The sequence below is a fragment of the Coenobita brevimanus genome, chromosome 102 (genome assembly GCF_032717465.1).
Source record: "Coenobita brevimanus isolate Jiangsu-jjx chromosome 102, ASM3271746v2, whole genome shotgun sequence".
Taxonomy (NCBI): Eukaryota; Metazoa; Arthropoda; class Malacostraca; order Decapoda; family Coenobitidae; genus Coenobita; species Coenobita brevimanus.
Genome location: NC_137055.1, coordinates 32,028,193 through 32,051,188, shown reverse-complemented (window position 1 = coordinate 32,051,188; position 22,996 = coordinate 32,028,193). Strand labels below are relative to the sequence as shown.

General features: G+C 44.0%; 1 protein-coding gene across 1 annotated transcript in view; it reads right to left on the bottom strand.

Moving 5' to 3' along the window:
• The window catches only part of LOC145415450 (retinol dehydrogenase 13-like), a 188,449-nt gene that overhangs the window by 63,346 nt on the left and 102,107 nt on the right, over positions 1-22,996 (bottom strand). Inside the window, exon 4 of the mRNA XM_080284727.1 lies at positions 22,855-22,969. Coding sequence (XP_080140853.1) covers positions 22,855-22,969 — 115 coding nt within the window. The remainder of the gene's footprint in view (positions 1-22,854; positions 22,970-22,996) is intronic.

Sequence of the window (22,996 nt, the reverse complement as noted above, 5' to 3'; positions counted from 1 at the left end):
ATAAACCGTTAGTGGTTATGTTTAAAGAAAAACCTCTCTGGGAGGAGAGCAAGATGGAAATGTACAGTCGAAAACTACAATGTACATATTCAATATATACAAGGCAAAATGAATCTAGTAGCCGATGCATTATCTAGGAACCCAAAGACAATTCATGTCGCGGCATTAGATCTCAAAGGAGACATCCCAAACCACGATGAAATCGCTAAAGCACAAAGACTTGATCCAACATGGTCTAAAGTTATATACAAGTTAGAAAGTGGAGATGACATACAATTACCAAAGCTACATACACCACTAGAACAATTCACAATAATCAATAATGCCTTATACAGGATCAACCCAGGACAACCAAAACGCCGAAAAAATAATAAACAATTAGTGGTACCTAATGACATGATACCCAAGTATTACGAACGATACACGATAGCCCACATGCAGGACATCCTGGAAAGGATAGGACATTCAGACAAGCCCAGTTGTTATATTACTGGCCATTATTATGAAAAGATATAAACAATCATATAGACAGAAGCGAATGATGTGCAAAACACAAGGGATATCCAATCACACCTGCACCGATGGGTAATTACCCTGTACCACATCAACCATGGGACGTTGTCGCGGTTGATTTACTCAAGATGCTGTTATCATACAATAATAACCAATACCTATTCGTAGCAACGGATCATTTTTCCCTTTATGTAATTTTAGCTCCAATTAAGGATAAAACAGCAGAGACAGTAGCAAAGGCAATAATAGATAATGCAATATGTCACTTTACTACCCCAAAGGTACTAATAAGTGATAATGGAGGAGAATTAAATTCTGTCTTACAAGAAATATGTAAACAATACAATACCAAAAAGGTTAATGTTTTAGCCTATCGCCCAGCATCCAATGGGTTAGTAGAGAGACAAAACAAAAAAGTACTAGATGTACTATGACACATACTCAATGAAAATTATGCAAGCTGGGATGATTGGATTCCCATAGTAGAAGCCTCAATTAATGGATCTATAAATAAATCCATAGATGACACACCACATTTCATTATATATGGGACAGATAAAAAACAACCATATGAGCTCCCAGAAGGTGACAATCTGCCCATATACAACTATGATGATTACTCTAAACTCCGTTTACGTGAATTCCAGGACATGCATAAAAGAGTCAAAAAACAATTAACGATGTCCAAGGAAGAAATGACGGAGGCATTTAATAAAATGGCAAGAGACTCGCCTATTAGCTTAGGAGACATTGTCTATGGTATCAGTCATACGAGAGACAATAAATTATCCCCGAAATTTGAGGGCCCATACAGAGTAATTAACGTAAAACCAACAAAGTTTTAATTGGGTCACTGTCAAGTGGCGAAGAGAAACAAGTTCATATTGACTAGTTAAAACGAAATTCAAGGGAACTATCCAATAATTATTCAGCCTCGGATACAACCGTACAACCGAACATAATTCATGAAACCAGTTAAGAAAACAACAATAATTACAAAAATAAATTAAGGTCATATACCAAACAATCATACATAGGTGCAACTGTTCCAAAAAAAAAAATCTATAGTACATCATTTACATGATTTAAATATCGATTTAAACTCCTTCTATAAATGAAATAACAACCTAGTTATTGTTCTCCGTTAGTCAACCGTAACGCACATCATCACTATCATCGACTACAACATGACCATATTAGAAAATTATTATTATTTTTTTTTTTTGTCGGTAGGTAACGATGAAGGGACTTATACCATGGATTCTTCTCTACATAGCAAGAGGATATGTTCACTTAGACCCCCAACACATAGTACGGCAAAGATGCCTCGTAGCTCCAACGGCCACGACGTCAATCGTAAAAGATGTCATGAGTACTGAAATCAGTTTGGATTACTTATACGACTTACCTTCTTATCTAGAGAACATCGCCAAACCCATGAGGACCTTGGACTTCATGATAGGAGGCTATGTTTCACAAACACATAACACAAAGGAAGTGGATGAAAGAGTGAAGTTAGTGAAATGGAAGATACAACAGGCTAAGTCAACTATGCTCGTGATGATCTAAGATCTCCCATCTCATGGAGCGGAGGTATTGAGCGCCACGAACAACATTACACGTACTCTCCAAAAGAGCCGTTTGCTTGACCTGGGTGATGCAATTCTTGGGAACATCTTTGGATTGGCTACAGAGGAAGACCTTCAAGAAATAAACAAGAAATTTAATAAAATAGCTCAGGTACTAGCATATCAAGATAAATTCATCGACGGACATAACTCAGCATTGAAGACAATCGTGAAAAATCTAAAAAAGGCGGAAAACATAGCTCTCCAAAGTGTAGATAAAACAAATGCCATGGAAGGGAACATAACATTTTTCCAACACTTCTCCATCATCACGGAACACATTGACACAATTCTGCTCCAATTAGACAACACTAGAGTTCGTTACAGGGCACTTACGCAAGGAATTTTGAATGCCGGTAATGGCAAGTTCACAACTGACATACTTCCAGTTCATGAGCTACGTCAGATAATTAGTCAAGGCATACATAAACATAAATTGAAGCCTTTGTTCCGAAGTAGTGATTTCATGTAATATTATCCATATTTAAAAGCAACACTAACACCAACATCAGTAGTAGTTCATGTACCATTCATAACTGACGACCTGTTCACAGTATACCAAATACACCCCTTCCCTTCTAAGAATAATAACACTTTGGTCATCATCAACATCAACACAGACACCGAAGTCATCATGGTCTCCAAGAGACGGAACATTGTCACTTTCGCAAGTGAATCAACGATTGAACGAAAGTGCCGTACATCCTTACATGCTGTTCACTTTTGTCCTGCGTACATTTTCACGTTCCAGCCTACTGGAACAGTCCCTTGTGAAATAGCCATCATATGGAATCACGAAATTCATAATCACTGCAACTTCACCTTTGCTCCAGGTAAGCTTTTACACCATCAACGCATCGGACACTCACAGTTTTTTTTATTTCGCTCATCACACATCAGTTTACATAGTCTGTCCGGATATACCACCATCTCATACTTCAGCATCAGGATTATACATAGCACGAGACTACTGTGAGGTACTTACACCACCCATGTCCACTTTATCCACCATCAATCACTACGCCATCCTCAATCATACACACAAACATTTCCATCCAGGACCTAACATGGACTTAAAAATGAGCACAAGTATTAAGTTGACTTCTCCTAAGTTTGAAACTATGCAACTAATCAATGAAACAATGAAGCCCCGCGAAGATTTGAGTTTGAGTATGTTCAACCCATATTATGTGTATAGCCGAGCACCTACTGTCTTTATAATCTTCTGTATTGTATTTGCAGTAGTGCTGTTTGCAATACACAGAATGCAAGCAAGAATTGCAAACTTGGAGTCGGTATTTGGTAGGGGTAAAGTGCAAATTCAAGTAAACCCCCCTGAATGAAGTGTACATATTTTGTATATAGTATTAATTATATATATATAAAAAATTGAATGACACTTGATATAGAAGTATACCAGTATCATTATCTCTATATAAAATTACTATAATCTTAACTTTGGCGGAGGGTTAGTGCCTCTCCCCGGAAAACAACTAACTAAAAAGACAAACAATAAGCCTCGGACAAGGACTGACCAAAAGATGTCGACCAAGGACCGGACAAAGGACATAGTAATCGGAACGTGGAATGTAAGGGGAGCGAATGATGAGGTGAGAGAGAGAGAGATTGTCCAGGTGCTTGAGAGTGCAAAAGTTGATGTATGCGGAATAACTGACACGAAATGGAGAGGTGAGAGTGCGAGAGAATGAGAGTATGGATGGGGTATATGTGCAGGAGTAGGTGAGAATGAAAGGGCAAAAGAAGGAGTATGTATACAGTAGATGTGAGTAAAAGATGGAAGAAGAGCATAAGAGAGTATGGATCAGTTGGGTCAAGGATTGTGTGGGTAAGATTGAAAGTTGGAACACAAACGTGGGCGATTGTGTGTACCCCCTCCACAATATGTCTACCCCCGATGTATATATGTCCCTCCCCAATGCATACATGCCCCCACTAAACTTGCTGACCTAGCACGCTTTCCCAGGGCCCCACGCCTGGGAAGACGGCGCCACTGTTCAGTTGAGAGCAGACATTCAAGTAGGGCAGACTATTTTGTTGCGAGCTCGTAATAAACTCCTTATCTAGCTGTTTGTACACGGAGTTTCTATCACCAAAGTATAGCAAGTTGCATTTGGTAGCAGTGGTGTTTCGGACCATCAGATTCTGCTCGCCTCCCCCACTGTTTAGTGACACCAACAGATACACGACGTCTCGCATCTCACAGCCTCACCCCTCCTCAGTGCCTCTAGTGGTGTAATACCTGGCTGTGCTTTCCGAGTGTCCAATTTCTCTCACCAGTGCTCACCTCTCAAACAACCCCACCCACATACCTTGTTCCTGCCCACGAGTGTCACCATCGCCGACCTACGCACCTGTTGCACCTGTTCCCAGCACCTGTTCCGAACTCATCATAAATCCTGCCCCCACGATGCCACTTATCACTGTCTGCCCGCTGTCTGCCCACCGCCATTCTCTGCATTTGCAACTCAACAGCTCTACACCTGCATTGAACCAACATCTGCCCTCACCCCCCACCACCGGCCCCGTCGCCACCACACCCTGCCTTCACTCACATGTGGTCTGAATTACGTGAGCCTCCTACGACCGCCACTCCCTGCCGGTGACTCATCGCAGCGTCTCTTCCCGTCTCGCCTTAAGACTCATCCAACATATCGCTCCAGTCTCGTCCCCAGCCACTTTCCTCTCCGCCCAGCTGTCTCTCCACCGCCGCCCCGCCCCGCCCCGCCCCGCCTCGCCCCAGCCCCGCTACGCCCAGCCACACCTGCACGTCATACATCTCGTCAATCCCGTCTCTGCTGTTTAACTATAGTATACCTTACCTTTCTATAGAGATTATCCTCGGTTTTCTCTGCAGATTGGATATTGTGAATATTCCATCTCATTTCCATTACCCCGTTTTCATCTTCACCTACGTTATTTATTATCCATCTCATCCTTTGCCTTTTATTTAAACCATCCATCATCGCACCTTCATTCGTTTTCACACCTACTCGTGTATTCCATTCTCTCATTGTTATATTATACATTTCCACCTACGTCTCCATCTTCATCCTTCATTTCATTTTCCATTGCTGCATTAAATGTCATCCTTTCCACGTCAACCGCTTAACACCAGCCCTCTCGACCCGGAAACATCACCTGATCATACACCGTCTGCCGACTCTAACACAATCACTCATTTACGAAGTGGCAAAGAGTACCACCACCCTGTATCTGACCCTTCCGTTTCACTTCCCGCAGACCCACTTACTACCCATCCTACACTCGTAAATCCAGATACCTCCTCCTCTACCCCTCCCTCTCCACTCCCTTCTTCTTCCTCTACTCCTTCCCCTGTCGTTCACTCTCCGGCCTCCCTTCATACCCCGTCTTGCTCGCCCTTCACTACCACTACCTTCTCTCTCTCCCACTCCTCTCCTACCACCCCTTCTGCACTTCCAGCCATGGCCAATCCTCCACAGTCTATCTATCTCGATGATGCCAATCATCCCAAAGTTACCGGCCACGACCCAACTTGGTCTGTCTATGATTTCCTCAGAGAAGTCGAAACAGACATCCACAATAGGCAGATCACCGATGAATCGCTCAAAGTAGCCTACCTCATGGGTCGCTTGCACCACGGCAAATCGGACATCGGATCCGCGATCCGTGCAGGACATTTCAATAGCATATATACCTTTGCTGAATTTCGTATGGAACTCATCAGCCTTTGCTGCCAGCATTCAAATACTGCATCTCTCATGGGATTCATTAATCTCCTAAACCAACTAGATGAAGACTTGAGGGTCCCAGCGCAACATGCCAAGCTCCGCGAAGCTGCCGCCGCCATGAAAGCAACTAGTAGCGAGATGCTCCAATTACTGGTAGGCACGAAATGGTTAGAAGACAAAAATGGCGTTCCAATGCTTTCACTCACCAACTTTGCTGACTTAATGGGTTACCTGAGATTCCTTCACTGGCTTACTCCTAAACAGCGAGAGCTAGCCTTGGAAATCGGTTTCAATCCAGGAGATAAAATTATTCAGGTCACTAAAGCCATTCATGAAAGAACCGGTTCGAACTACATGCGTCAGGGCACCACCCAACCCTTGGCCTCCTCAGTTTGTCACACCTCCACTACCCCAGACCAATCTCGCTCCCGTCCCACCACACGCGGCAGACCTGCCACGCATCGTTCTCCTACCTCAGGTCGTGATCAATCTAGCACCCGACGGAACAGACAATCTTCGATACTTTGCTGGCACTGTGGTCATCCTGGACATCGAGCATCCAGTTGCGACCGTACATACAGACGTCCTCACTCCCAAACCAGACAGCGTACGCCTTCCCGCTCACGTCGTCCCCAATGCAAATACCACAAATCCAGTACGACTCACGCCACTGAGGAATGTCGTTACCTCAACCGCCACCAGTCGGGGAAGCACCGCGCCCGTATCGGACCAATATCACGTATAACCAAAAACCCAACTCCCCATCCGCCATGTAGGTCCCAGAACATCCTTGGGTTTAGTCATTCTCGGATGCAGTCATGACATACCAATGTCATTCTTCTTGGACACAGGATCTATAGTAAATCTGATCTCCGACAATTCCTTACATCTTCTTCAACGACATAACAACCACGTCAGTTTCCTAGAACCACCAGACATTCGCCTATGTGGTGTCAAAGGCTCAGAGTTTAAGGTTAAGGGAAGAGTCACCCTTGAAGTCAAACTTCCCAGAGATTTGCCCCCTATCCCAATTGAATTTCATGTCACTAATGACTTGCAGTATCCCGCAGATGCCCTTATTGGTTTCTCCACCATGGCACAACACTCCATTGCATTATTACCTGCTTGTGGTAGTATAGACATTTCTGGATTCCCAGTTTACAGTATGGAATGTCCCCGTCCTGTTCTTACGACCAAATCAGTCCTTCAATTACCTCTGTCCCTATCACTACCAAAAAGTCCAGCCCAGCCCAAACCACCACTATCATCCTCTGAGAATACAGATATCATTCCTTTACTGACTGCAAGCAAGGACATAAATTCCTCAATGTCTCCTGATACATCATCTCAGCCTTCGGACATGGCTATTACCTCCTCTCCCGACAACACTATCGCTGACTCAGACATGTCTCAGTTACCTACCTCACACAGTGTGCATGATCTTCTCCAACACCCAGAGACGAAATGTGCAGTAACGAATACGTGCACAATTTTGTTACCGCATGAGTTCACCAAAGTCTCTGTTTGTGTTGCCGGTGCGAAAGAAGGAGTGGATGTACTAACACTACCTGAGACATGTTGTGTGAATGGTTTGACTTATGAGTCAGCGTGGTGCACAGTCTTAGAGGACAGTTTATGCTACCTGTACTTGCTCAATGTCACAAATGCTCCACTAAAACTTAAAAGTGGTGTAAAGATTGGAGACTTCCTAGTATACCCAGCAGCCGTAAAGGTGTGCCAGGATTCTTCAATTCCTACTATTCAGACTGATGATAGTACGCCAATCGGTGTATGTACTATTAACTCTACGGAATCTGCGCCGACATATTCACCCGATATGCTCTCACATATCACTTGCACAGATTTCCCAGAAAATACGCCTCAACTGCTAAACCTTCTGACCTCGTACAGAAACGTGGTTGCCTTACCCGGTGAACCGATGGGTAGAACAGACCTTGTCAAACATACGATTGAACTACTACCAGGAACTCAGCCGATTTACATACCAGCGTATCGATTTCCTCACAGCCAGAGAAAGCAGACAGATCAAATGGTACAGAACATGTTAGACCAGGACATTATTGAGCCCTCCGTCAGGCCATGGAATAACCCACTTTTCTTAGTACCAAAGAAGGACGGCAACTTTAGACCAGTAGTCGACTATTGTAAGGTCAATTCTGTCACCGTTCCAGACCGTTTCCCGTTACCCGTCCTCACTGATTTGCTAGAATCCCTTGGTGAAAATAACGTAGTCTTTTCATCTTTAGACCTCCTCAGTGGGTACTGGCAGGTCGAAATGGAAGAATCCTCTCGCCCAGTTACAGCCTTTAGTACCCCTTCCGGACATTTTCAGTTTAAGAGACTCCCTTTTGGTCTGAGAAATGCTCCTTCCGTGTTCATGCGACTTATCCATTCAGTCTTCAGCGGTATGATGGGACACTCTCTTTTTGCTTACCTAGATGATATCATTGTTGTGAGTAAATCCATCCCTGACCATTTCACCAAGCTCCGGCAAGTCTTTGAACACCTCCAGCTCACAGGCCTGAAAATCAATCTCAGTAAATGTGACTTCCTGCGAAAGAAAATCAAATTCCTAGGCCATGTCGTAGATGCACGAGGCATTCATACTAATGAGGATAAAACTAAGGCGATTATTAACTTCCCAGAACCTACCACTACCGAAGCTGTACGAAGTTTCCTGGGCCTCAGTGGCTATTATCGTAGATTCATACAAGATTACGCAAAGATCACCGCTCCTCTGACCCCCTTACTCAAGCAGAATGTGCCCTTTGTTTGGACTAACGACCAGTCACAGGCTTTCCAAAAGCTAAAGGCAGCTCTTGTAAATGCCCCTGTTCTAGCGTTCCCTGATTATACCACACCCTTCCTTCTCTGCACAGAGGCCTCAGGCACTGGACTTGGTGCCGTTTTGATGCAACTCAATGAAGCATCAAGGAAGCGCGTAATAGCGTATGCTAGTCGCACCCTTACAACCGCTGAACGTAACTACAGTGTCACAGATCTCGAAGCGCTAGCGGTAGTCTGGTCCTTGAAACATTTCAGAGATATAGTCTATGGTTATCCAGTGCATATCCAAACAGACCACCTCCACTATGTGATTTGTTCAAGAATCGCAACCTAACAGGTAGGCTAGCTAGATGGTCTGTCATCATCCAGGACTTTAATCCCACTTTTCAATATGTACCAGGCAAGTTGAATGTAGTCGCAGACGCACTCTCACGTCACGTAGCAGCAGCTATAACGTCACTGCAGCCCAAAGTAACTGAAAACACTACACTAACGTCAGAAGTTGTTCAAAACTTTCAGCACCAAGACCCCGTATGGTCCAAAGTCATTTATTTCCTAGAATCTGGTGATGCCTCGACCTTACCTACTCTGCCAGTATCACTAGATGAGTTCATGCTAGATGATGATCTCTTGTACAGGAAAACACTACTAACAGGCAAAGACATGCTCAATCGCGAAGTACGCCAACTTGTTGTCCCCACTGCCCTGATATCAAAGGTTCTTCACATTGTTCATAATACCCCTCAAGCTTCCCATCCAGGTAAAGACCGATGCTTGCGCCAAGCACGTCTCGAATACTATTGGCCAACCATGCGCCGCGATCTCAATGCCCACTGTGACTCTTGCCTCTCCTGCCACCGCCACAAAGGATCAACCGGCTTACCAGCACCTCTCTTACAATACCCAATTTCGTCACGACCATGGGAAACTGTCTCAATCGATCTCTTAAAACTACCTCTCACGGAATCTGGCGCTGAGTACTTGTTCGTAGCGGTTGACCACTTCTCCCGCTACTGTGTCCTCGTATCCCTCTCCGACAAGACTGTGAAGAGCGTTGCACGTGCCTTTGTAGATCACGTAATTTGCCCGTTCAGTACCCCTCATACCATTCTTACTGACAACGGTACAGAGTTCAACAATAGCTTTCTCAATGAGATCTGTTGCCGCTTTCATATCAGTAAGTGCAATGTCGTGCCTAACATCCAGCTTCCAATGGCCTTGTAGAATGCCACAACCGAAAAATCTTAGAGTGCCTCAGACATCTAGGCTCCCATAGTTCGTCCTGGGATGACTGGATTCCCCAAGTGGCATCCTCAATCAATAGCTCCGTCAATGCATCCATTGCTGAATCTCCCTTCTTCGTCCTCTTTGGTTTTGACAAGGACCTCCCATACTCTCTCTTATCCTCAAAGCCAGAACCCATCTACAACCTGGATGATTTTGTTAAAATAAAATTGGCCACCTTCCAGACAATCCACCAGTATGTCCAATCCACTTTGGCTTCCTCTCAGGAGGACATGCTGCAGCGCCAACATAAATCCGCCTCTCCTATCACTATCAATGTAGGCGATCTTGGCTTTGCTCATTCCCATTCACGTTCCTCTAAGTTGGATGACAAATTTACAGGGCCCCACCGCGTCCTCACTCAACAAGGCAACAAATTTCACCCCCAGGACCTGTCCACTAAGGATACCAGATGGGTCCACGTCGATGACTTAAAGCGAGCACCCCGTGGCCTCGTTTTGGAAGAGTCACTTACACAACCTCCTGACCCCCCTTCCCCTCCATACATCCCTCAATCTACTTTGTCTCCACCTATCCCTCAGTCTCCTTCATCTCCACCTCCACCTACTCATTCATCAACCAATCAATATCGGTCCAAACTGCACTCTGCCCATCAACCTCTACAAGACCTCCCCCATTAACTCTACCCTGATTTTCTAGGTACAATGTTAGCGGTCTCCCTGCTGACAGTGCTGACCCTCCTGGGGTCTGGGTCATGTCAGGACGATGGAGGAGTACGTCCCAGGGCCTTGGTCGGCTCAGGAGGCGAGGTCTCCCTGCGCTACGATCTTGCGCCCCTGGCTGACATAGCCATTGCCCTACCTGCCTACGCGCACCAGCTCCACGGAATCACGACCCATCTCCCGGCCATCATGGGGACACACAACCCAAATGAGTATCTCTATAACCTTTTCCTACCACTCTCCTGGCAATTGCGATACATAAGTAACAGATTCACTGAGCTCAATGACACATTTTCCATTCAGACACCCGTTGGTCGTTCTCGTGTGAAACGAGGTCTCTTCGACTTCGGCGGTGAGATTCTGAGTGGCTTGTTTGGCGTTGCCACAGCCCGTGACATTTCTGGCTTCAAATCTGATCTCCCTCATTTAGCTTCAGCTCTAGCATCCCACCGCCGAGTCATTAAATTCCAACACACTATGTTACAGAAGCTCACGACCCACCTAAATGAAGTCACATCCACTCTAAACAACTTCACCGATATCTTACAAAGCCACCTTTCAGATCTCAATGTTATCTCTCAGTTCTTCTACCTCAAACTCAACATGGATAATCTCCAACTGGCCATTGACTCTCTCCTGTCTCAAGTCTCTACCTTGGTTCCTATCCTGGTCGATGCTATAAATGGACGTGTCACTGCCAACTTAGTACCTGTCTCAGCTCTCCGTTCTGTCCTGGAATGGGGTCACTCCACCTTCGGTCTATCCCCAGTCCTCCCCTACTCCTCCCTCGAATATTATTATCCTATTCTCGAAGCCACTCTTCTCACCACATACATCGTCGTCCATATTCCTCTCCGTTCTGCCATAACCTTTACCCTTTTCCACATCATTCCCTTCCCTTTCCGCCTCAAGAACTCCTTGTTACAAGTATCTGTTCCTTCAGAATATTTCCTCCTCTCCCACGATCATCTTTCAGTTGCTTTCCTTTCTTCCACAGACCTCCAGAAATGTTCCTCCCTTACTCCGACCTCTCGTCTCTGTGCTGCCCACCTTTTCGCTATCTTCCCTAGCAGTGCTACACCCTGTGAGTCTGTTTTAGTTCACAACCATTCCATCTACTCGGCCTGTTCTTTTGTACCAGCTTCTGAACTCCCGGTCCACCATGCTCACCTCACCCATGTCCAGTACTTCTTCTTTGCTGTTCCCATCTCTGTCACAGTCATGTGTCCTGGTTCTTCGGCTCGATCCGTCCCCGCTAGTGGTCTCCACAAAGCACCTGACTATTGTACCGTCACATCAGAGTCCGTCATCACTTACGCCACTCGCTATCACCAAGCTGTCCGTCAACACTCCTATGACATCTTTCAACCAATTGACATGCCTTCCATCCTACCATCTGCCAACATTACCATCACCTCCCCTAAGCTGCACATGCTACCATTCCTCAATGACAGTGATTTCATTATGGATCAATTTTCTCTGGCCTTCAGCCGTTCATGGGTTCATCCAACAGTTGTGTTTCCCCCTGTGGTTATCGCTTTCATAGGTTTTCTACTCATCACATGTGCAGTGCATTGTTGAGTCAGAAAAATGGAACGTCGACTCCAGGAAATCAGAGTCGCTACAGGAATAGTACGCCCTACACACGATGTAGAAACTCCCCGTACTTAGTGCCCTCACATTCAGTGACTACCAATGCCATCTGACAATTAACCAAACTGTGAACAGAACTCTGCCTACTAGAATATGATGGTATTTCTTTAATGCATTACTGAGTGACAGTGTATCCTACAGAAAATACAAAAAAAAAAAAAATGAACGAAGACCAACAATAGAACTCTCATAACTACTCCTTGTTTATCATGTATCAAACTATTATTGTATAATCCCCATTATATCTATGTATACCTTCGACCCTTACTGGACGCATACCTATTCATCCTTGTATATCTTATCTGTATATATCCTTCTAATTCCCTCCCCTCGACATGGCCATGTCTCCCCTACTGCCCCTGTATCATACTTATCCCTTGTACAAACCTCCCCGACCTTGCCTTAATACCATAATCAAACACCATTTACCTCCTGGTGTCCGGAGACACCATCTCAGCTACCCGGGGGAGTAGTGTACCCCCTCCACAATATGTCTACCCCCGATGTATATATGTCCCCCCCCAATGCATACATGCCCCCACTAAACTTGCTGACCTAGCACGCTTTCCCAGGGCCCCGCGCCTGGGAAGACGGCGCCACTGTTCAGTTGAGAGCAGACATTCAAGCAGGGCAGACTATTTTGTTGTGAGCTCGTAATAAACTCTTTATCTAGCTGTTTGTACACGGAGTTTCTATCACCAAAGTATAGCAAGTTACATGTGTGTGAGTATGCGCCAACGCAAGATCGTGCAAGCAGAGTGAGAGAAGAATTCTGGACAAATGTGGAAGTGTGCATGGAAAAGTTTGGAAGGAATGAGGGAGTGTTTTTGATCGGTGATATGAATGGTAAAGTAGGGAATGTGAAGGTGGATGGAAGAGTTGGTGAGTGGGGTGTGCCTGCTGAGATAGATGAGAATGGCAGTGCGTTAGTGGACATTTGTGCTGGGAGGGGGTTGGTGATAGCCAATACCTTCTTCAGGCGCAAAATGATCCACAGGTATACATGGCGAGTGATGAGAAGGATGGATGGTGAACTGAATGAAAGGAAGGCAATGATTGATTATGTGTGTGTAAATGAAAGGATGCGAAATTGTGTAATGGATGCAAGAGCTTATAGAGGCTGGGGGAGTGGACTTTCTGACCACTACTTGGTGGTGGCCAGAATCAAGATCCAATTAGGATGGAGAAATAGAAGAAGGGAAGGACGGGAAGAAGGAGTATTTGTAAGGAGAGTGGAAAGGTTACAAGAGGATGAGAAAAAGGCAGAGTATAAGAGAGAAGTGGAGGAACGATTGGGTAAATATGAATTGGAGCAGATGGGGGACGTGGAAGGTGTGTGCAGGATATTTACAGAAGAAATATGTGCAGCATGTGATGTGGTGTGTGGAAGGAAGAGAAGACTGAGGGGTGTGCAAGGAACAGCGTGGTGGACTGAAGAGGTGAGACAGGCTGTGGCACAAAAGAAGAAAGCATACAATGAATGGATGAGAAATAGGGGTGTGAAAGAAGTTGAGAGGCGGAAGAGAGAGTTATATGTAGAAAGAAAGAGAGAGGTGAAAAGATTAGTAAGAAGAGAGCAGATGAGGAATTTGGAAGGAACTTGAGTGTAAAGTGGAGGGACTGTAAGAAAATGTTCTGGAAAGAGGTGAAAAGAGTAAGACAGGGTGGAAGTGAAGTTAGCAGGGGAGTGAAAGATAAAAATGGTAGATTACTAGTGGAGAAGGGAGAAAAAGTGAGCAGATGGAGAGAACACTTTAAGGAATTGTTGAACATAGAGGATGGAAGTAATGCGAGTATAAGTGGCTGGGGAATGGCTGGGAGAAGGAGGGAGGTGAGAAGACAGGAAGAAATCAGTGGGATAGAAGTTGTGGAAGCAATGAAGAAAGTTAAATTGGGGAAAGCCTAAGGAATTGATGGAGTGTGTGGTGAAATGCTGAAGCATGGGGGAGAGATTGTAGTAAAATGGATGTGGAAAATGTGCAGATTGGTTTGGGAGGAAGGTAGAGTCCCGGAGGATTGGAAGTAAGGTATAATTATTCCCTTGTACAAAGGAAAAAGGGAAAAAGAAGTGTGTGGTAATCATAGGGGGATCTGTCTTCTTAGTATAATAGGAAAAGTGTATGGTAGGATACTTATTAACAGAGTTAGAGAAAGAACAGAGGAATTAGTTGGAGAAGAATAGGGAGGCTTTAGGAAGGGAAGAGGTTGTGTAGATCAGATATTTATTCTTAGATCTTTAGTGGAAAAGTTTCTAGAGAAGGGAAAGAAGTTGTATGCGGCTTTCATGGATTTGGAGAAAGCATATGACAGGGTGGATAGACAAGGATTGTGGAAAGTACTAAGAATACATGGAGTAGATGGGAAGTTGTTGAATGCTGTGAAGAGTATGTATGATGGTGCTAAGGCTGCAGTGCGTGTGAATGGTGAACTGAGTGAATTTTTCTCTTTGAAGGTTGGGTTGAAACAGGGATGTGTCATGTCTCCATGGTTGTTCAATCTGTACACATGGATGGGGTAATAAAAGAGGTACATGGAAGGGTAGTGGATGTTGGAGTGGCCCTGGTGACAGAGGGTAGTGTTTGGAAACTCCCTGTACTGTTGTTTGCAGATGATACTGTGTTGTTGAGTGAAGACGAAGGAGAGCTGCAAGGCTTGGTGGATGAGTTTGGGAGGGTGTGTAAGAAACGGAATCTAAAGGTGAATGTAGGGAAGAGTAAAGTGATGGTCTTTGAGAGAGGTGAAGTCAGTGAATGTACAGCGAGGTTGGATGGTGAGGAATTGGAAAATGTGAGTACGTTTAAGTACTTGGGTAGTGTGATGAGTAAGGATGGAGGTTTGGAGGGTGAAGTGCTTGAAAGGGTACAGCAGGGAAGAAAGGTTGCTGGTTCCTTGAAAGCAGTGGTAAGAAACAGGGAAGTGAGCATGGAAGTGAAGAAGTTACTACATGAGAGTATTGTGATACCAACTCTAAAGTATGGAAGTGAAGCTTGGAAGTTGCTGGAAGGACACAAGTCAAGAGTGAGAGCAGTGGAAATGAGTTATTTAAGAGGAGCCTGTGGAGTCACATGGAGAGACAGACTGACAAATGAGGATATAAAGGAGCGTTGTGGTGTGGATGTGGATGTGATAGGAAGCGTTAGGAGGAATACACTGAGGTGGTTTTGCCATGTGGAGAGGATGGAGGGTGAAAGACTGACGAAGAGAGTGTATGTGAGTGAGGTGGAGGGGGGAAGAGGGAGGGGGATGCCGAGGATGAGATGGAGGGAAGGGGTGGAGAGGTATATGGGAGAAGGGGGTGTGAGTTGGGAGCGGGGCAGTGAAATGGCGGGGGACAGGGCGACGTGGAGGCGATTTGTTTGTGGCCACCCCGAACGGGATTGAGACTCTGGCAATAGAGTAACTTTGACCTATTTTTTTTGCATATATGCATATGACTGTTATACATACACATCTTACAATATGTCATACAATAACTAATTTAACTATATTACATTTGTTCAGTTATGTATACAACTTGTTTAAAATGTAATATTAGTGGATCATTACAATGTTAGCATGAACATTATATCTATGCAGTATTATAATTAATGTTATGTATTAATAGATTAGCATATGTCAATGATGATTGCTGTCGGAGGACCGCCAGCTGGCTTGACCGAGTAATGTCAGGACTCCATATTATAATAACACAAATCATAATAACTAACATGATAGGTAGATGTAGGAATCCACATACAGTCCATAGTAGATAGCATAGGAATACCAGTTAGGGCCAGGTGTGGGAAAAGGAAATGAGCTTGCAACTCTTAAGTGATGGAATGCTAGAAGTGCACCGGAAGCAGTACATACACACAGACATACAGAGTTCTAGAAGCTTCCACGACAGTGTAACCCACGTGACACGACCCCTGCTAAACGAGAATGTAGGAATCAGAGATCAGAAAGGGGCTAGCCATAGAACTGACAGGTAGTGGAGGGAGGAACTAAGAAGAGGGGTCCAACGAGACTTAGCTAGTAAATTACGTTCCTGTGTAATACAGATTCTGCTTAACTTAGACTTTCCTTGAAGATAATAAATCAAGATCAACTCTCTGTATTCATCTATAACTCATCCTGCCTTCGACTAGCACAATAACTTTAACCAAAACTCAAGACTTACATAATACAAGACCAAAGAGTCACAGTACCATATGCACATCTCCTATGCATCCCTTCATATCCTTGAGCTGCTTCTCACACATGAGCATTTAAGTCCCCTCCCAAAACTACAATTCATCATCCCCCATACCATTTATTACATGTATCAAGTTGTCCCAGAATCTGTCTTTTTCCACATCATCCAAGCAAGCCTTTGGGGCATACATCGATATACGATATGTAATTGTCAGCCTGCAGAACAAAATTTTCACTACTATTAGCTTTTCGTTCACCCTCAGTACATTCATGGCATATTCCACCCACTTTTCCTTAACCATCACACCTTCACCACCATGTCCATCTGCACTTCCCTGCCAAATTAGCTTATAACTAGTCCCTCTTGGCAATTATTCTGGCTGGTTCACCCCTGTACCTAACCTCCTGTACACAGCCAACATCCACTCACCTCCTACTTATGGGCTCATCTACTTCCCACACTCTACCCTTCAAACTGCCCACTTTCCAAGGTGCCACCCTGATCCCCTTGGATGATTTTGTTGTAGGTTTGTGCCTTATCTCATTGTTTTTTGTCATGCCCCACCCAACTGCAGTCTCAAGTCCAGGCATGAGGCCTGGGTCCCACAGCCCACCAGCTGTGACAAGTGGCTGTGGCAGTGGCCTCGGGGCACCCTGCCAGGACAGCTACAGGGACATCGTCCAAGCGTGCCTTGGCACTGTAGCTGCCCCGCCATTATGCACTCACTGATAAAGCAACCTCCTAGGGTGCTACTCCCTGGTTTGAGTCTCTCTCTGTTGGGTGGAAACAGTAGCCTGGGAACCGCAATGCCCTGTATCCCTTAGCACAGATGCAAACCATATCCGATCCCGGACCCAAATATTTCGATGGCAGAGACCGCATCAAGCCTCCCCTCAGTAGGACCGGTATTAGGCAGTGGGTGCAAAGTTTTTCAGTCACATGCCCTAGCTGGCGTCAACACCTGTGATGTAGTGAGATACGTTGTTGACATGTAAAGCGCATGTAGAGTAGTGCATGAGATAGAGAAAAGTGTTCGGGAGAGCATGCTGGTCTACTCTCCATGTTAGTGTCATACTGAAAAGGTCAGCAACAGGGGATGGTCAGGATATTCTGATGGCTGGTGAAACAGGTGCTCTAGCTCTCCCTGTAACCAGCATTCCAGTAATAATGTAAATGAATTACACTATCTAACTATCTGTCTATCTATCTATCTATCTATCTAGTTATATACTTTGGAAATATGAAAATTACTATTTACAACAATTTGATCGCAAATTTTTGCGACACACTAAGGATTTAGCGGCGGAACACTAATGTATCAGTTAGGAATCTTTGTACAAAAGAAACCACAAGTTGTCACGAACAAGGAAAGTGGCAGGACGGCGTGATCCTGGACAAGTGCTCTTAACAAGGAAATGTGAATGAGACTTTTAGAAATGCTGAGAACCACCGTATATATCGTGAAAGCAGTTAATCCATTATAGAGGCATTTTTACCTCGTCGGTATGAGAGATTTCCGGTTGGTAATTGTAATCGTCTGGCGTTATCCATAATAATATGTTATAATAAGTGCCATGGCAGTCGTGTGTTATTTAGCTACAGTATCTGATGCGATATGGGAAAAGGAGTAGTGATATGAGGAATGAAACTAATTTGAATAAAGTTTCCTTTCCTCACAGTTAAGATTTTTTTTTTTTTGCATCTTCACCACGAGGATGTCATTAGTACTTACAATATCTTTAGACGATTATATTCTGCTGATAGGCGACTTTTCAAATTGGAGGGATTATATGATATTTTAGTATTCCTTTAACGATCTGAGATCCTTTCTAATACGAAGTGAGTATTGTAACAGCATTTAATTAAAATGAAAAATACAGCCCGGGGTGATGATCGTACCGGTGGACCATCTGCTAAGGTTGAAGGGATACCATGGATTAAAGACCTTTTGTCATAACCATATACCATAAAACAAGCAAAACAATAAATCAGTTTGCATCATTCACAATGACGAGCCAGCAACTCTCGACAACGATAATGGTGAAGCTGTTCGGGACCAGGGTGTTCCAGCGTTGTTATTATGTCATTACAAAGTAGCATTGCGTAATATTTGATAGTCAGGGCGTATTTAGGGTGATTTTTCCTGACACTTCCAGCCTCACCGATGGCGAGACTCCACTAATGGATATAAGCTTTACACACACACACACACACACACACACACACACACACACACACACATATATATATATATATATATATATATATATATATACAGTATATGTTTGTGGTAGGTGGGGTCGCTCACCATCCACTCACTCCATGTAGTGCTGCTCTCGGGTGTCTGCCCTGTCCTCTCCTCCATCCTTCTTTCCTTCCATCTTCTTCTGTCTTTCTTTCCTTCATTCTTTCCTCGTCTTTCTGCCTGCGGGTGACTCTACACTCCCTCTTCTGTCTTTCATTCCTTCATCTTTCCTCTTCCTTTTGCCTGTGGGTGACTCTACACTGAGTGACAAGCCAAATGGTTTGCTGTACACCAGGAAACCATTTACTACGCTGGGTGGTAACCATATAGCCAAATTTTGGCGCTGGTGGTTTAGTGGGTAATTATTGTGCTCCAATCGGATTGAGCCGGTGAAGGTTTATATCCAAGGGGTGATTGGGGTTGATTGCTCACGTAATGCCACTCAGGGATGAGTGAGGTTGGTCACTCTCATCTTAAATGTCAGGACCAATTGCCTAGCCCCGGGCTCCTACGCTTCTCATGGGGCAACGTAGGATTGGGTGATGGGTGGTTGGGTAAGAGAACATGTATTCACTGCAAGGGATTGCCCTGCAGGGTTTGTTGCTAGCCTGCGTTTGATGGGCCTGCTTGGCCAGACAGATTTGGGTTCATCAACAACAAAACATTCACCATGTATGTCGTAGGCACTGGTTACCGCACAGCTACAGTTCACGTCATGTTTGTTGAATTTACACTGAACTGCTCCATTTATAACACGGGGTTTGTAAGAAATAAAAATGGTGGCGCTTTTTTGTGTAGATTGCCAAAAATTCTGAATGCTGTGATATTCTGTCACCTAATTAGTTCTGAATACCACCAGATGAATTGTTATTCACTTTTTTTTTAATGCAAGGAAGAAGGAACCAAAGGCCAGGAGCCCGGAAACCGTTCTTCCAGATTAAAAAAAAAAGAAAAAGAAAATACAGAAGAGAGCCAAATTCAAGATCTGTTCATTTCGAGATGCCTGGACACACTGCGTTTGAAAGACTGGAGATTATAGGAAGTAGGAAATACAAACAGAGGGAGACAGTTCCAGAGTTGACCTGTTGCATAAATGAAGGACTGGGAGTAACGGTTAACTCTTGCATTAGAGAGTTAACTCTTGCATTAGAGAGTTGTTGCAAGACCGGTGCTACATCCCCTTAGTTAAGGTGGAGGGATACAAGCAGACAGTTCAGAGGAGCAGTGACACTGAAGTAGCTATAGAAAAGAGATAAAGATGCAACAGTGCGGGGAAGAGACAGAGGTTGAAGAGAGTCAGTAAGAGGAGGAGAGTTAATGAGGCAAAAAGCCTTTGTCTCCACCCTATTGGGAAGAGCTGTATATGGGGAGCCTCCCCACACATGAAAGTTATACTCTACACAGGAGCGAATAAAGCACGTGGACAAAGTCAATAACTGTGCAGGGGTAAAGATGGTACTGAGTCGGCTTATCACAACTAATCTCTTGGAAGCAGATTTTACTAGAGATGTAATATGATCTTTCCAAGATAAGTCCCGAGAGAATAAAACCACACGTATGTTTAAGGATAAGGCAAGATTGAGCTGGATATTATTAAACATTAGTGGGTACTCCTGTGGAAGATTTCGTAGGGTTGACAGGTGTAAGAACTAAGTCTTTGATGTATTAAAAACAACAAAATTATTTTTACCCCAGTCAGAGATACGAGCCAAGTCAGACATAAGGTGTGCCATAGCCTCATCCGTTGTTTGTTGAAGTAACTGTTGAAATGAACGTTGCGGGAACCATATAGAAAGGTGAAGGGTGGAATCATTAGCATATGAGTGGATAGGGTTAGATGTACAGATTAGAAGGTCATTGATAAATAAAAGGAAGGGAGTTGATGATAGGACAGAGCCCTGAGGAACACCACTGTTGTTAGATCTAGGAGAAGAACGGTGGTCGTCTACAAAAGCAGCTATACAATGACCAAAAAGGAAGCTGTAGATGAAGGCACAGATAGCAGGATAGAAATCGTAAGAGGGTAGTTTAAAAATTAAAGGTTTATGCCAGACTCGTTCGAAAGCCTTTGAGATGCCAAGTGCAATGGCAAAGCTTTCGCGAAAGTCCCGAAAGGAGGATGACCAGGAGTCTGAACGGTAGGTGGGAAGATCGTCAGTGGAGCGTCCCTGACGGAACCCATACTGACGATCAGAAAGAAGATTGTGATTGGAAAGACGCGTTAAAATTTTTCTGTTAAGAATAGGCTCCAAAACTTTTGAGACACAGGATGTTAAAGCAATCGGGCGATAATTAGCGGGTTGGGAATGGTCACCCTTCTTTGAGACTGGCTGAATGAAAGCAAACATCTAGCAAGAAGGAAAGGTACAGGTTGATGGACGAAGTCGAAAGAGTTTACCTAGGCAGGGTGTAAGCATAGAAGCACAGTTCTTGAGGACATCAGGAGGGACCCCGTCAGGCCCATATGCCTTGTTAGTATTGAGGGCAGTGATGGCAGAAAATACATTAGCTGAAGAAATTTTAATGTTAGTCATGAGGAAATCAGAAGGGAAGTGATGACGGAACAGCACTGGAATCATCTAAGGTTAATCTGTAGGAGAATTTTGAGCGGGAAGATCTGCTTTATCAGTAGATGAAGAGATCTGCCTCATCAGTAGACAGTTAAACTTGAATTGGAGAGCAGAGAGTACACTGTGTTACTGAAACACTGAAGAAGTTCAGCGAAGGGGGATGGTCAGGAACTAGTCCCGAGGGCTGATGAAACGGGAGCTCCAGCTCTCCCTGTCATCAGCTTTCCATCCACCTTGACAGTACTGCCCTGCTCGACTGTACCTTGAAGACAGTGGTTGAAGCGATACTCTACTGCTTGTACAGATACATAAATAATCAAAACACATTTCTTCGTAAATGAGCTGTTTTGCCAAGGAACACATTTCCTGAAACATGGTTTCATCTTCCAGATAAGACGACAGCTGGTTATCGGTTCTATATCTGTGTAAATGTAGGAAACCAGCACACAGATGAACGTGTGTGTGTGTGTGTGTGTGTGTGTGTGTGTGTGTGTGTGTGTGTGTGCTAATGGTGATATCCATTACGTGGGCCAAATGGAAGTTCATTATATCGACACTGCTAATTTGCGTAGCATAAGTACAAATTTAACAGACCAGGCTGTTCAACTACTCTAGAAGTAAGGCCGAATTATGAGTTGAAGAATAAAAAAAGGGTCATACATTATTTTACCTGTATTTTTTCCTTCTATCAGAACACTTATACACAGAAAAAAACAAGAAATTCGTATGTTATTTGAGTTTACATTTTCCACTAGAGACATAAATAAAAAGAAAAATGCAAAACTCTCTATTTTACAGTATGCTTGTTTATTTGTGTATTTTCACCCATGTGAGTCAGTCAAAGGACCAAACAAAAACGACTCAAGTGCCGGATATGCCCCGCGGGCCGCCATTTGAATATCCCTGTAATAGAGTTTAAAGTGGAAACATATTGTGTGCAGATAGCATTGACATAACATCACTTGCCTACTTGCTGAACAATATTATGCTTCGAGTTCACTGTAAACATACGGTAACAGAATGTACAATATCGAGGCCCGTCCACTTTTCAGTGTTTGAGATATGTTTATTATTATCCTTGTTTTATGGCTGAATCAAAGAATAGCACAATACAACAAGTATTTGATATTATGTCAAAGCTATTTTCATACGATATTTATCTATTTTGCACGTGATATATGCTGATACTACGATAACCATCAATATCGATATTTTCATCCTCCTTGTAGCACCAAACTCTGAAGTGGCCAGTTACTGGTGACGCTGCTCAGTCACCAGTCGCTCGCAGACCATTTAATGAGGCGGTATTGGTGGTTCTGGCGACGACCAAGCGTCTACGGCTTCATTTAATCCGTCCTATTCGCTCATTTCCATTACTCTCCAAACCTGTGTTTACGATAGTTTGCTGAATGACTGTACGGCCTTAATGGTGAATACCAAAGAAACCAAACGTAAACATGAATGGTCGGGGGAAACTGTTGAATGTATTCACGCGTTTTCTCTGCATTTTAAACCAGCACTGTGAATCACATCCAAGACAATGGAAAAAAATAACAACAACTAACCGAGAAGTAGGTTGGTGAGCAGGAAGTGACCGAGGTAATTGGTTTGTATGGTGACCTCGTAATTATCATCAGTTAACTTTTTTTTGGTCATTCCTCCGATGGCCGCGTTGTTCACCTGAAAAATACAAGACGGATAACAATA